The following is a 15,247-nucleotide window of genomic DNA, read 5'->3' on the forward strand; positions in this document are numbered from 1 at the left end:
TCAGTGCCCATGTAAGGGTGGGGCAGGAATACATACACTTCACTTATGACTGATTGGCTGGCTGGTACAAATACCTCCCTGTCCGGCCAATCAGTTTATATATCACAGGAGATATTGAAGCAGGGAAGGAAACATTAAACACTGAGGAATTCCTAACAAACTACACCTAAGGGCCTTCTGGAGTGATGATTAACTCTGCCCAGTGTCAAATCACAGGGTGCATGTGCCAAAGGCGCACTCACATGGACTGGGGCTGACATTGTGATGCCACCCTGGCTCCATGCCATAACATGTTAATGTGTGAGCCTTTTCACAAGCACAATCCAATTGTTCCTCTGTTACAAGTGTCTCCCAGATCCTTTCACTTTGCATAAACAGCTGGGGTTCTGAAATTTCTTGCTCCACGGGCGCTCATGCTATGCTGACAACACGAAAAGCCGCAGTTGCAAACACTTTCATCCCAGCTCTTTACTACTACACGTATGGCTTGTCCACATGTTTAACAGCTTTCGTTCTATGTAACAACCAAAGTGTCTATTTCCAGTAGCCCTGTATAATTAATCTGTTGGTATTCGCTAACGGGTCGGACTCATTATCACAGGCTAGATTAACACTGTAGGTTACGAGGTTCCTGCAACCAACCGCCTTAACTGTCTGCTTTCATGCTTCATGATTTCTACCACGCAACCTCACAAGTGAAGAAAACAAGTTGTGGTTTACAGTAGCTTACGTTCTCCATTTCCTCTTGACTGTGTTTTACTCACATTGTGCAGAACATCTCAACTTCATAACGCTTTAGTTGTGCTATGCAGAAACTGATAACGGCCGTTCAGTGCTGGAAAGGTAAGCTTTATTCTAACTGTACGTTGCTGAATCGCTAGAATATTATTTCACATATTTAATATAAGTTCATTTAATATGAATATATTTGATTTTCTAAAATTAATTCAGAAATTAAGAGTGTGCATAGAGCTCATTGGGTAGGAATATATCATGTACCACAGTCAGCCATAACATTAACATTAGTGTCAGGTGGAATTAATTACATTGATTATCTCATGTCAATGGCAGTGGAATATATGAGCAAGCAGTTCTTGAAGTTGATGTGTTTAAGTCAGCAAAAATGGGTTAATAAATGTAAGATCTTAGTGACTTTAATGAGGGCCAAAATGTGATGCCTAGATGACAGGGTCAGAACATCTCCAAAACGGCAGGTCTTTTGGGGTGCCCCCTGTATACAATGGTTAGTACCTATTAAACATGGTAGAGAGACAACTGGTGAACCGGTGAGAGAATCATAGGAGCCCAACGATCATTGATGCGCATAGCTGCAGACCAGTCAAAGCACTCATGCTGACCCCTGTCCACTGCCCAAAACACCTACAATGGACACGTGAGCATCAGAACTGGACCATGGATCAATGGAAGAAGGAGGCCTGGTCTGATGAATGATGTTTTCTTTTATACCATGTGGACGGTTGGGTGCATGTGCATCACTTACATTGTGAAGAAATGGCACCAGAATGCTTTTTGGGAAGAAGGCAAGCTGGCAGTGCAATGTGATGCTCTGGGCTGCTGGGAAACTTTGAGTCTCGGCATTCATGGGAATGTTACTGTGACTCGTACCACCTATGTCAATATTCAACAGACCAATATATCCCTTCATGACAGCGATATTCCTTAATGGCAGTGTCGTCTCTCAGCAGGATAATGCACCCTGCCACACTGCAAACATTGTCCAAGAATGGTTTGAGGAACATGACGACGACGTCAAGGTGATGACCCGGCTTCCAAATCCGATCATCTGTGGGAAGTTCTGGAAAAACAAGTCTGATCCGTGGAGGCCACATCTCACAACGTACTGGACTTAAACATCTTGGTGTCAGATACTACGGGACACCCACGGAGGTCTTGTGGAGTCCATGCCTCAATGGGTTATAGCCGGTTTAACAGCACAAAGAAGACCTACAGAATATTAGGCAGGTGGTTTTAATGTTATGCTTGATCAGTGGAGATAAACTCAAATATTCCATGATTCCATGATTCAGACCACAGTTTTCTATGTGACAGATTTTTAATACCCTCATATCCTACAGTAAAGCCTCTTTGAGGCTACCACCCAAAATTACAGTTTAAAGTCTTTGAAAATGCTCGGTCTTTTTAGCCGATATATACAGAATATAAAGGAACCAAAATTCCATAGCAAAAAAAAAATGCAAAAAAAAACTCTTGTTTGGGAGGATCGTCCTCTTGGAGATGATGTTTCAGTGCAATTTTGGGTGATTATCTGAAAGAAATGTCCCCGTATAAAGTGTTATATTTGCATTATCTGTCTGGTATATTATATTATACTACAAGTTTATCTCTTCATTGGTATATACAGGGTTACTTCAATGTTGTATATATAGACCCAAAACCGTTAAACAGGTAGACTTGCAATATGCGTAGTGGCTAAGGATGAGCGAGTATACTCGCTAAGGCACTACTCCTTCGAGTAATGTGCCTTAGACGAGTATCTCCCCGCTCATCTCTAAAGATTCGGGGGCCGCCGTGGGACGGGGAGCGGCGGGGGAGAGCGGGGAGGAACAGAGGGGAGATCTCTCTCTCCCTCTCTCCCGCCCGCTCTCCCCCGCTCCCCGCCGCAACTCACCTGTCAGCCGCAGTCCCCGGATCTTTATGGACGAGCAGAGAGATACTCGTCTAAGGCACATTACTCGAACGAGTAGTGCCTTAGTGAGTATACTCGCTCATCCTTATTAGTGGCATAAAGCTGTGATGAAAGTTTTCCCACCTGCAGCTTTCTGGGACGTCAGCAGCACAAGGCGCTCGTGGAGCGAGAAACGTCAGTACACCGGTTGTTATAGCAAAGGGAATAGTTCTGGGAGACGCCTGGAGCAGAGGAACAAGAGGATTATGTTTGTGCAAAGGCCCACATGTAGAGCATTTATAACTTAGTCTTACAAACTTAAACACATATAGTAACAAACTATGTAAGGATTTTGGCTATATCAATAATACTTTTCTATAAAACATCCAAAGTCACTGTTTCTTTTATGGTAACCCGGTATATAACGAGTCAGCTCTCTATTTTAGGTAGCTTAAAGGTGTAGAAAAGAAACAATTAACAGGGAAATAGTAATATTTTATACCGCCAGCAGGTGGTGCTGAATTCTAGTGTCTTGTAGAGAACGGGGACTCGATACATTGTGTACTTCTGTATTTAAAGGGGTATTCCCATCTTAGACATTTATGGCATTCACAGGAAATGTTCTAACTATCCCGTATATGCTGCAGAGCGCAGCTCTTGAGCCTATACCTCTCTGCAGAATGGAGTCCACTGTTCTGCTTGGTGAGGCAACTACTGACCATCGCGTCCAGGTGAATGAATAGACACATGGCTGCACATCTGCACGGCTCTCTCTACATCTAACCCAATTTGATGTTGCAAAAATCAGGATGATTTTATTGCCTAGCTGGTCAAGTTACTGGTTTGATCCTGTCTATTTCTCCATAGCTTGTCACCTCCAGTTGTGCAAACTGCTCAATTACTAATTCTGAGGAGAGGTCATCAATAGTTTAGTCCTGAAAAACCCCTTTAACTCACAATATAATCCTGTTGAAGTATTATGCTTTCACTTTCTCCAGATTACTCTCAGTCTACGGACAACACCAAGAGTTGATGTCATTTACAACCGTGGATGGGAAATAGCACTGGCTGAACCATAGGGGATGTAGTTGCACCCGGGCCCAGGAGCCTTAGGGGGCCCATAAAGCCTCTCTTCTCCATATAGGGAGCCCAGTACTATGAATAAAGCATTATAGTTGGGGGCCCTGTTACAAGTTTTTCATTGGGGCCTGGGAGCTTCAAGTTACACCCATGCATTAAGAGGTTAAGAGAAGCTGGGGGGGGGGGGGGCACACGATAAACTTTTGCACCCGGGCCCATGAGCCTTTAGCTATGCCCCTGAGAAATAGTATACCAATGTTTTGTCTAGCGGCCTCCAAGAACATTGATCCAGTCCTGGGTACAAAAAATAAAGAGTCTGGAATGAATTGATGAAGCCTTCTGAAGGCCATCTGGGTAGATATTTAATGGATTTCCTTAAAGAGTCCCTATGCCTTCTTAATAATACAATAGCCTTACCATAGCACTCTGATTCTAATACTGTACTTGTCTTTCATGCAGAGATCCAAAATATCAGAAGAAGGTTTTCTACAACTTAGGACAGAAAATGCCAAACAGCAGCCTCACGTACTGCAACAGTACTTTGCAATATCGGCATACTCTCTACGCAGTCACCTACACCATCATATTCATACCTGGTCTAATTGCAAACAGCATTGCGCTTTGGCTTCTAAGGAGCTTCATCAGCAAGAAGAACAAAGCCATTATCTTCATGATCAATTTGGCATTCGCCGACCTCTCGCACGTCTTGTCATTACCCCTGCGGATTTACTACTATATAAATCTCACTTGGCCATTTGGGAAGTTTCTCTGCTTGCTCTGCTTTTATCTTAAGTATCTCAATATGTATGCAAGCATCATGTTTTTGACTCTGATAAGTGTCCAACGCTACGTCTTCACCGCAAATCCTTTCAAAGCCAAAGGATGGAAGAGGAGGTATGATGTTGGTATTTGCATAGCATTATGGATAATAGTTGGGGCTGCCTGTCTGCCTTTCCCAATCTACAGAAGTTCTGGACTGAACAACAGTAGTACCAGCTGTTTTGCTGATCTCGGAATGAAACAGATCGACACCAGGACCATCATCATCTTGCTTGTAGGGGCAGAGTTTTCTGGTTTCTTACTCCCTCTCATCCTTATTACTTACTGTACCCTAAAAACAAGAACTCAATTAACAAATGACTCACTGAGGTGTGAACATCTGAAGGAAAAACACAAGGCTTTACGAATGGTGATCGCTTGCGCATCTGTGTTTTTTATCTGCTTCACTCCATATCATATCATTTTCTTCTTCTATATCATGGTCAACTCAAATATAATCCACAGCTGTGCGGTACACAAAGTCATTATGGATCTCCACCCATTCTCCTTGTGCTTAGCGAGTATCAACTGTTGCTTGAACCCTATTCTGTATTACTTTACCGCATCAGAGTTCCAAAATGAATTGGCTAGACGTAGTACCTCGGTTGTCCGCGTTCGCCTTATGAGCAAAGAAAGTGTTTCTTCCAGTAGGTGACTTTCTTCATTTTCAACTTATTTATTTTTATACTATCTGATTGAGCTGTTAATAAAGTGAAGATCTGTCCACCTGTATCAGAACGCCTCTTTAAAAGCATTTTCTCATTTCGCCTATTTTCACGTTATCATGGTACGGATTCCTCAATTCCGACTTTCATCTATTGAGTTACATCAATGAAATGTAATGTTGCAGCTATTCATACTCCTATTGTTCTCTTCTCAGCTAATGATAGCAACTCTCGATAGTGAGATTCAGCATTAGGCCTCATGTCCATGGGGAAAATCAGGCCCGCTACGGATTCTCCATGGAGAATCCGCAGCGGGTCCCTCCTGCCCCGCGGACATGAGGCATTAAAATAAGAATAAACTAACCTGCTGCGAACGGTGCAGGTCTTCCCTTCTTCGCGGCCGGATCTTCTTTCTTCGGCCCGGCGGATGTGCTCAGCATGCCGCGCGCATGCGCTGGGCACATCCGCCGGACCAAAGAAAGAGGATCCGGCCGCGAAGACGGGAAGAACCGCATCGTCCGAAGCAGGTGAGTTTAATTCTGGTATGGGTCTTCCGCGGATCCGGACGGCTTCCACGGGCTTTAATAGAAGCCTGCGGGAGACGTCCCCCGGGAGACCTGCACCAAAATGGAGCATGTAAGGATTTTTTCCTGCACGCAGGACCCGCGCCTGCAGGAAAAAATGACATCCGCGGGTATTTAACTACCTGCGGGTGTCTAATGCATCCCTATGGGGCGCGGATCTGCATGCAGGAAAAACGCTCCGGATTTTAATTCTTAATTTCCCTGTGGACATGAGGCCTTAATCAGTTGAATAAGGTGGATCTATCTACAAACTGAGACGGGGCTGTCCAAACCTGACAAACCGTTAATAGCATAACCTCTATATCTATTGTTGTAAATGTATATGTTTAATGGCAACATATTCATATATTGTAGGAGAAAGAGCCAGAGGATTGGCATCATTTTCTGACTTTAATTTTTGATGTTGTAATTGTGTAACATATATGCCAGATCATTTCTATAAAATCGCCCATCATCAATTGTTTCAAATGCTGTTTAGACATTCCATTCTGTAATTTCAAACCCTTCTATCAATCATATTCTACAAGGATGTCATTAAAGGGTTTGTCCAGATGCAAACTATTAACGGCTATTCTCTGGATAGGCCATCAGTAGTACCCATTTATTTCAATGGGAACTTGGCCTGCAATTGCAAGCTGGGCCACTGCACTGGCATTCAATGACGGCTGGGCACTGCCTCTGATTGGCCACAGCGCTCAGCCAATCAATCAGAGGTAGCACTTTCTGGAGGTGGGGATTTTTCCATCCCCAGCCTCCAGAACACAGAAGAAGACTGCCGGGGCTGGAGAGAGGAGCCAGACGGCTCTTCTAGGTGAGTTAATCTATTTTTTTAAACTTTTTTTATACAGCTTGCCATGATGTATAGGAAAGGGCTTATATTTCAAGTCCTTCAGAGGAAAATCATTACTGCAGTGGTAGCCTTCATGCCATTGCTTTCAATGGGGCTGCAGCAGCGCCAGCCCCCTTGAAAGCAATGGGATAGCATTGCTGACCTCTGTCACAGCTGTGGTTGGGCATTCCTTCATCCTCGTGGTCCCTGCGGGGGTGAAGGAATCCCCTGCCATAGCTGTTACGGCTGTGTCAGGGGAGCGCAATGTTCTCCCTATTGTTTTCAATGGGGCTAGCGCTGCTGCCGCCGGCCCCATTGAAAACAATGGGCGGTATCGCAGATTCGTCTTTGCGATGCAAGGTTACAGTGAAAACATCGCTAATAAGAATGAAACCATTGAAAATCATTGGTTTCATTATCATGCAATTTCACTCACTCTCGCATCGCAAGGAGAACGTATCGCCAGTGGGTGTTCACCCTGAGTCAGAGCTTTGTGATGGCTACAGTGCTTCTTTAAGCAACATTGTTAACTGCCAAGTAGCAGCCCCACAAAGGCATGTCTTAGGCCTACTTTACACAAGTGTATGCGCTTTTACGTTTGCCGCATCGTGGGCAAAAGTCGCGTGTAAAGAAAAAAGCTGCAATCAAGTCCCGATCTTTATTTGCGTTTTCTTCTCCATTCACAGAGGCGGCTGCGGCGAATTAGCAAAAACATACGCTGCAGTGTGGAAATCCTTAGGTTGGCAAAAATCCTTGGAATTATCATAGTAACATAGTATGCTAGGCTGAAAGAAGACAAATGTTCATCCAGTGCAGCCTGTTTCCACATTCCCTTGATGTTTCAGAGGAAGACAAAAAAAACCCAACGAGGCAGAAGCCAATTTACCCCATTTTGGGGGGGGCGGGGGGGGATTCCTTCCCAACTCCATAATGGAATTACTTCTAATGTTTAAATATTTTTCCAGCGCTGGATGCTGCTAAACTCTCTGCCCCTCCCCTTTTTTCAGCTCCCATATTAAGGCAAAAGATAGGCTATAAAATCGGTCATCGTTTTTGGTCGCTGATGTCCTATTTTTCTTAGCGCAATTTTTTTACCCGGTAAAAATCACTCATCTGAATGAATACTTTGGAATGCAATGCTTCAGATGGTTGTTACTTTTGCCTGATGTATTTACACAGGTAAATAGCCGCGTATATATGCTCGTGTGAATAAGGCCTTAGGCTGTGTAAAAATGGAAATCCCATCTAAGGTTGCATTCACACGAGCAAATGTTGGTGCGTACATAGGTGCGCACCAGCAACCGGCGCACCCATGTATGTGCACAAACACACGTGAATGCAGGCCCGTGCAGCATTGCTTTCAAAGGGGCTGCGGCTGCTGCCGGCGGCCTTATTGAAAGCAATGGTCTGCCGGCAACCCCTGCAGTGATTGGCTGAATGGCCGAGCGCTGCCTGTGATTGGCTGAGCGCTGTGACCAATCACAGGCAGCGCTCAGCTGTCATTCAATGAATGGCTGATCCCTGCCTGTGATTGGCTGAGCGCTCAGCCAACCAGACGCAGCCCTTTCAGCAGGCGGGGATTTAAAATCCCCGCCTGCTGAAAGAACTTCATTACAGTGACGCGACTCAAGCGGCTAGATGCCCCTAGGTGAGCATGTAATCTTTTTTATTTTTTACACCAGATAGGAATGATTTTCAGGGAAGGGCTTATATTTAAAGCCATTTCCTGAAAATCACTGCGGGGGTGCCAGCATCCTATTGCTTTCAATGGGAGAGCTTCGTGATCCTCTGCCACAGCTGTGGCAAGGGATTCTTTACTCTCTGTAGGGAGTCCCCTTGTTACAGAACACTGTGACAGTGCTGTTACAGTGTTCAGTGAGGAGGTGACTCCTTTGTGAGATTACATTACTAGACATCGTGTAAGGTTTTGGGCATCATACGACTAAAAAACATGGGGAGGTTGAAAGGGGATCAACAAGTGTCTAAACAAGTATCTGTCTTGCCACCATTTGAACCAATACCTGGCAGCATAGTAGCCTTTTACTCCCCACTTCTACATGAGCCAACGTAAACAATCAATCACCGGGAATCAGCCAACCTAAACAACCAATCACCGGGAATCAGCCAAACCAAATAACCAATCACCGGGAATTAGTAAATCCAAACAACCAATCAGGTTGCAAATGGTGTGGATTTGGGGAGTAATATAGATATATGCTACCTGGCAGTATGAATTCAGTTTCCCTTCAGCACCATCACAGGAAGAAGAAATATTAGAACGTTCCCATTCAAATCACTGGGTCGTTTGTGTAATGCAAGATAGAACAGGGCCCTCATCTATGAACTCACGGTGTATGAATATGGGACAAGCCCATTAAAAACAATGGATTGCTTGACTTCCTACAATATATAGAGCCACGACTGTGAATCACTGCTGTAGCATGTGCACAACTGGCAAACAGAAGACCAAGACGAGCGAGTGGGAAGGTGTCTACGGTAGGATTCATACTCCTGAGCAGCTCACTACGGTTACAGCTTTATGCTCTAATTTACATTTAAAAAGAAGAACTATGTTTACCAGAAAGTGAACGCTTCCGAGCGTGTTAGTTTTAATTTTGCTAGTAAGTATTCTCATGAAATGCGCTTTTCATGACTATTCTAGGCGACTGGTTTGTGGAGTGTAATGGCTGAATGTAGAAAAAGATTCAGGACTTTCAATTGGAGAGTGGACATTCAGTGCTAATTGGTTGAACGTCGCAGTAATCGCAGTGTAATGCTCCCCGCGGGGCTGAAGGAAACTCCTGCCACAGCTGCCACAGCTGTGGCAGAAGTCCGTGGTCTTCTCCCTATGTTTTTAATGAAGCTAGCACTGCTGCCGCTGGCCCCATTGAAAACACTGGCGATATCCCAGCGTTTTTCTTGCGCTGCGAGGCGAGGGTTTTCACTCACTCTCGCAGCGCAAGAGAGAAAAAAACGCTAGTGGGTAGGAGCCCTTATTGGGATTAAACATTATTCCAAGCATTTCAAAGATGCAGAAAACTGGTTCTCAGTCCGGCTTTTGAGCTTGATAAATCCGTAGCTGTAGAGGCGTATTCACATATGCAACAACAAAAACAACTGAAAAATTGGTTGATCATCAGGGCATAAAATGGGCCGATCACTAAGGCATTAACACAGTAACACAGCGTGTAGGGCTGAAAAAAGACAGTTCTGCCTATTAGCCTGCAATTCTGAACCTGAGGAAGGCAAAAAAACCACAATGAGGTAGAAGCCAATTTTCATCATTTTAGGGAGAAAAATCCTTTCTGAAGTAATCAGTGGCTATAACATATGATATTGTTACACTCAAGGAAGGTGTCCAAGTGCCTATTGTACACCTTTAATTAGTTCAACATCGCCACATCCTCAGGGTCCTTTCACACGAGTACATATCGGCCCGCTGTTTTCACGGTCGGCCAATATAGGCTGTGATCTGATGCATTGGATTCCAATGCATCAGATCACATTGCCGTATTTCTGCAATGTAAAAACACCCGTCCGGCCAATATAGCCCCGGACGTTTTTGCGTCAGGCCCAAAAGATAGTCTTGCAACTATGTTTTGGGCCGGAATACGTCGGTCGCTGCGTGGGCTCCTGTGGGAGCCAATGACAGTGGCTCCGAGAGGGAAGGTGGGAGGGAGTTTTGCTCCCACCCTACCCCTTGTCAGCAGCCAGCAATGGGAGGAGGCGGGACGGGGTGGCGCATTGCAATCAGCCAGAGGTGAGGAGAGAGGAGGTAAGCCAGGGAGGGAAGGGGAAGGCTCAACGGCATGGCAGCCTCGACATATGCTGTCTGATTGGACACACAAACGTTAGATTTGTGCACCCGTTCATGAGGTTTTACTCCTCACATCGTAGCATATATCAGCTGGCCGTAAAAGCGGCGTCTGATATACGCTCGTGTGAAAGAGCCCTCAGGCAGAGAGTTCCATAGTCTCACTGCTCTTACAGTAAAGAACCCCCTTCTATGTTGTTGTGGAAACCTTCTTTTCTCTAGACCCAGAGGGCACCTCCTTGTTACATCACAGTTCTGGGTATAAATAGATGATGGGAGAGATCTCTGTATTGTCCCCTGATATATTTATACATAGTTATTAGGTTGCCCCTCAGCCTCATCATGCATTCTGCACTGAAGGTCATTGCATGCTGGGCTTAAAGAAGGCCATTAACTCAAATATGTTCCACAAAGCACTGCCAACAGTATGTTGCAAACACTATTCACACATTCTGGATCTACCTCATTTACCCTTGAAACTGTAGTCATCAAAGAGATCTGCATTTTCATGAGCCTCGCTCTGTATGCAGATGAGCTGCAAACTTTCCAATGAGCAGGCTTGCAGACCATACGACCCTGCGGCACACGAGCACCATGCTCAGCACTGATGCTGGGTGACGTTCACACTAACTGCAGTTGTTAACACTATGAACCGTAGCACACCACGCTATGCTGATTAGTAACACCGCTCCAGGGAGAAAGAAGCCTGGCCCTAACCTAGCAGGGAGGTGAATGGTCTCTGCCTAAAAGCGGAGTGATCGCCTCGTTAGAGGTGGCCCCACAGTCTTCTTTCTGGGCCCTAACTGTCCCTATAGGAGCCCCTGGAGAGATAACTGACACAGCATAGCAATACAAAAAAGAAAACAGAAATACAATTGAAAAGAAAACCGCAGCACTTATCTGGAAGAAGCAAAACACCCAGCACAGAGGAACACCACACTCCAACTACTCCTCTATAGAACTGAATAAGCAGCGGTGAGCAAAGGGAGGGGTAAAAATATAAGGCTCTCCACACCTGATAATCGGCAGAGCAACTAGAGAACCACACCTCCAACCTTCTCCCAGGAATGAGTAATCCTCAGAATCCATCTATGCTGCATAAAAAGACAGCAACCAGCAATCTCTGCACATGGTGCATTAACCCTTGTCCTGCATAATAAAGCGACAGGTCTTGGCCTGCGTCGAGGCCACCATGCCACGACGCTGTCACGACCGACAATCTGTGACAATACTGGTCTTAAATTTCTCCACCCAATCTTCCATAGCCCTGTCCCTTGCCTAATGACTGATGTCTACTGCTCCCTTAATCTTGAGGCAAGGGGAGAGTTTGGAGAACTCCGCAGAGAAAGCCAGCATGTTTGCATAGCGCCTACCTAGTGCTGGCAGAGGTTTATGGGCATATTTGGGTGATAAACTACCTTTAAATTGATCTGTTTGCTTTGCTGCTCAACGTTTCACTTGCAATCTGCGGGATATTTTGATTAGAAATATACCTATAGAAGCAACAGAAGCCGACATTTCCATTTATTTCTGGATACCTTTTAGTAAACAGTCATAGTAATTGCTTTACTATCCTTTTTTCTACTGCTTGTTTTACCTTCTGGTTTTGTAAGGTGTAGATGATGGGGTTCAGGAATGGAGTCACCACTGATGGGTTGATATGTTTTATTCAAATGACATAGTGGCCCCAGGCAGGTCGAACAAACATGAAGTTATTGAAAAGAGGAAAAGGCAAATGACCGTCAGATGAGAAGCACATGTTGAAAAGGTCTTCCAAAAGAAGTGGGAAGGACAGAGTTGTTGGGATAATATACTGTAGATGTGAGAAATTGCAATTCGTGAGAAAACAAACCGATTACAAAACAGGAAGAAAATGACATTTCTAGGCATTTCTGTGAGAGACATTTGTATTAGTGGAGGAAAGTCACGGTGATAGCGATCAAGGACATTCTCACCACATATAGAAGATCTGATTACGTAATACAAAAATGACAATTAACCCATCGACCCGGAAACCCAACAGCAATCTTACACAAGTTCATGTTAAGCAAATAATGTGGGGAGTTACAAATAGCCACATGTTGATCCAAAGACATAAGAGAATAACTCTCTGCAGTATCTAGAGAAAAGTGAAGAGAAAACTGAGCCTTGAATGCAACTATAGAAATAGACTTTTTTTTCCTGTTAGCGAGAACCACAGAAGTCTGGGAACAGTGACGGAAGGATAAACATCATAAGTATTATATCTCTATACAAAGGGGGGATTTATTAACCTTTTCCAATCCACTGTCTGACGTCTAAAGACATTCTGATTGAAGGCTGTACAGTTCCAATGTCAGAAGACGTCTGGCAGGGTATTATTACTGTATATTACTGGCCGCTCTGTTGTAGGGGGCCTCTCCAGCATGTCACATACTGCAGTACTGGCTCTAGCCAGCAGATGGCGCTATTGTATAATGACAGAAAGAGAAAGCCCCCTAGGAAACCCTGAATCCAAAATTGGATTGTAAAGGGTTAATATACTTGCTATTTTTTGCAATTTTATGCCACCTACACCTTTTCTTTTCTTTTTAATAATGGATGGAGTTTGGCTGAAGGGAGCCGGGGTCGTCATATGAATATCATTTTTTCCAAGAACGTGGGTAAATTATAGTTGAAATACACACTAGTTTGCAGCTGGTGTAGATCTCACAATCAGATGTTCGCTTCTTACAACATTTGCTACATTTACTGCATAACACTGTTTACTTAGATCAGCATATAAAATGCCTATCTGCGCCAATCTCTCTCAAAATCATTGAGAAATCATCAAGTTCATCTAACTTTTGGTGCCCCAAACAGAAGCCTCTTAAGGATTAGTATAGATACACTCTTGTCACAAATTTGTATTGATCCAACACATCTACAATGAAAAATGAAGTAATTTTAAAAATATTCTTTATTGAAAACTATCCAATCTTAAGGCCCATTTACACGGAGTTATGATCGCTCAAACGACGGTTTGAGTGACAGTTTTGAGCGATCATCTTTACATAACTCTAAGTAGCTAATTAGCTACTTAAGATTTATGCAGGTGTAGCGGGATACTGCCATGATAGCTTGGAGAACAATGCAGCTGTTTTGAATGTGCAAACAGCTGCATTGTTCTCGGTGCTTTCAGCTGGTGTCTCGCTGAAAACTGCCAGCGGGATATAGCTGAAAGAATGCTATCAGCACCTCAGATTGAGAAATCAGCATGCGGTGCTGATAAGGCTCATCGTTCATTTCTAGCTGGCTACTATTAAATCTAGATTTTTACACCAGCCAGTTGTTGTACGCTACGTAACTAATATTGTACCTTCATGACAGAAATGCAATGTTTCTTATTGGTCCCTTTTTCAAGTCTTGAACATTCTTCTTTATAGCTTCCTTTACCTCCTTGTTCCTCAGGGTATAAATGATAGGATTTAATAGGGGAGTTACAATGGATGGAATCACAGAAATGAACTTATTCATGTGTAAAAGTTCACCAGTAGTGGGTCGAACAAACATGAAAATGGTCGTAGCATAGAAGAGAATCACAACGATTAGATGGGATGCGCAGGTAGAAAATGTCCTTTGTCTCCCAAAGGAAGTTGAGAATTTCATCGTTGCTCGAATAATACAAGTATATGACAGAATGATTGCCATGAAGCATCCTAATATTACAAAACAAGACGAAGCAAAGACCATCCTCTGGATACGTGATGTTGTGGTGCAGGACAACTTAACCAAGGCAGCAAAGTCACAATAATAGTGATCGATCTCATTTCCATGACAGAACGTAAGGTTTGAGATCTGTAAACAAGGGATGATGACAACTATGAAGCCACAAATCCAAGAGCCCAATAGCAGTGTGGTGCAAACACTTTGGTTCATAATCAGTAAATAGCGCAGTGGATTGCAAATAGCCACAAATCGGTCAAAGGCCATGACAGTCAGAAGAAAGTTTTCTGTAGCACCAAATGAAAAATGGAAGAAGAACTGAGTTAAGCATCCGGCCGGAGAAATACTTTTTTTTTTACTTAGCAAAGCCCATAGTAGTCTGGGAACTGTGACGGTAGGATACCAGATCTCCAGGAATGAAAATCCTCCTATGAAGAAGTACATGGGCTTGTGTAGACGCTGGTTAACTTTAACAATGATAATAATAAAGGTATTGGCCAATAGAGATAAAATATAAATGATGCAAATGAGGACAAAAATATACAATCCTGCTTCATTGATCACTGAAAATCCCACAAGAAGAAAGTCAGAAGTTGCGGTCTGGTTGTAGCACCTTATTCTGCAAATCCTCATCTGAAGAAAATAAGGGAAACAACAAAGTTTGTTGGCACTGAATATGGAAATTTGGCAGTCTCCAACCTCTCTGCACCAGAAGCTACAACTCCCAGCATGCCCTGATAGCCACTACACCACCTGAAGGCTATATCCACATTTGCATCCACTTTCTATTGTCCCAATGCACCTAAAATAAAAAAAATAAAGACCTTTGCAGCCCTGATTAATAATATAATACCATTGTGTACCATATTGTGGAGTAGTGGCTGCCTTCACCTGGTCGTGCCCGCCCGCTGCCCGTTTACCTTCTGTTCCCCCTATTGGACCATATAAATGGTATCTATCCTTCCCTGGTTTTATTTCTAGGCTTAGTCCCAAGAGAAGAGCATTCTTTTAGGTAGGTACCCATCTTTCCCAGGTTAAGATTAAACCACCTGGTATTAGTGTTGGGACTAGAGATGAGCGAGCATACTCACTAAGGCAAACTACTCGAGCGAGTAGTGCCTTATG

The 15,247-nt window shown here is 43.9% G+C and overlaps 1 protein-coding gene across 1 annotated transcript; it reads left to right on the forward strand.

Annotated features, from left to right (window-relative positions):
- The first annotated feature begins 772 nt into the window (after positions 1–772).
- Positions 773–5,278, forward strand: P2RY10 (P2Y receptor family member 10). The gene is made up of 2 exons (XM_066579898.1): positions 773–843; positions 4,187–5,278. The coding sequence occupies exon 2, from the start codon at positions 4,233–4,235 to the stop codon at positions 5,199–5,201; it is 969 nt and encodes a 322-aa protein (XP_066435995.1). The 5' UTR covers positions 773–843; positions 4,187–4,232; the 3' UTR covers positions 5,202–5,278.
- Positions 5,279–15,247: the final 9,969 nt, after the last annotated feature.

This window comes from Eleutherodactylus coqui, chromosome 10 (assembly GCF_035609145.1).
Source record: "Eleutherodactylus coqui strain aEleCoq1 chromosome 10, aEleCoq1.hap1, whole genome shotgun sequence".
NCBI classification, from domain to species: Eukaryota; Metazoa; Chordata; class Amphibia; order Anura; family Eleutherodactylidae; genus Eleutherodactylus; species Eleutherodactylus coqui.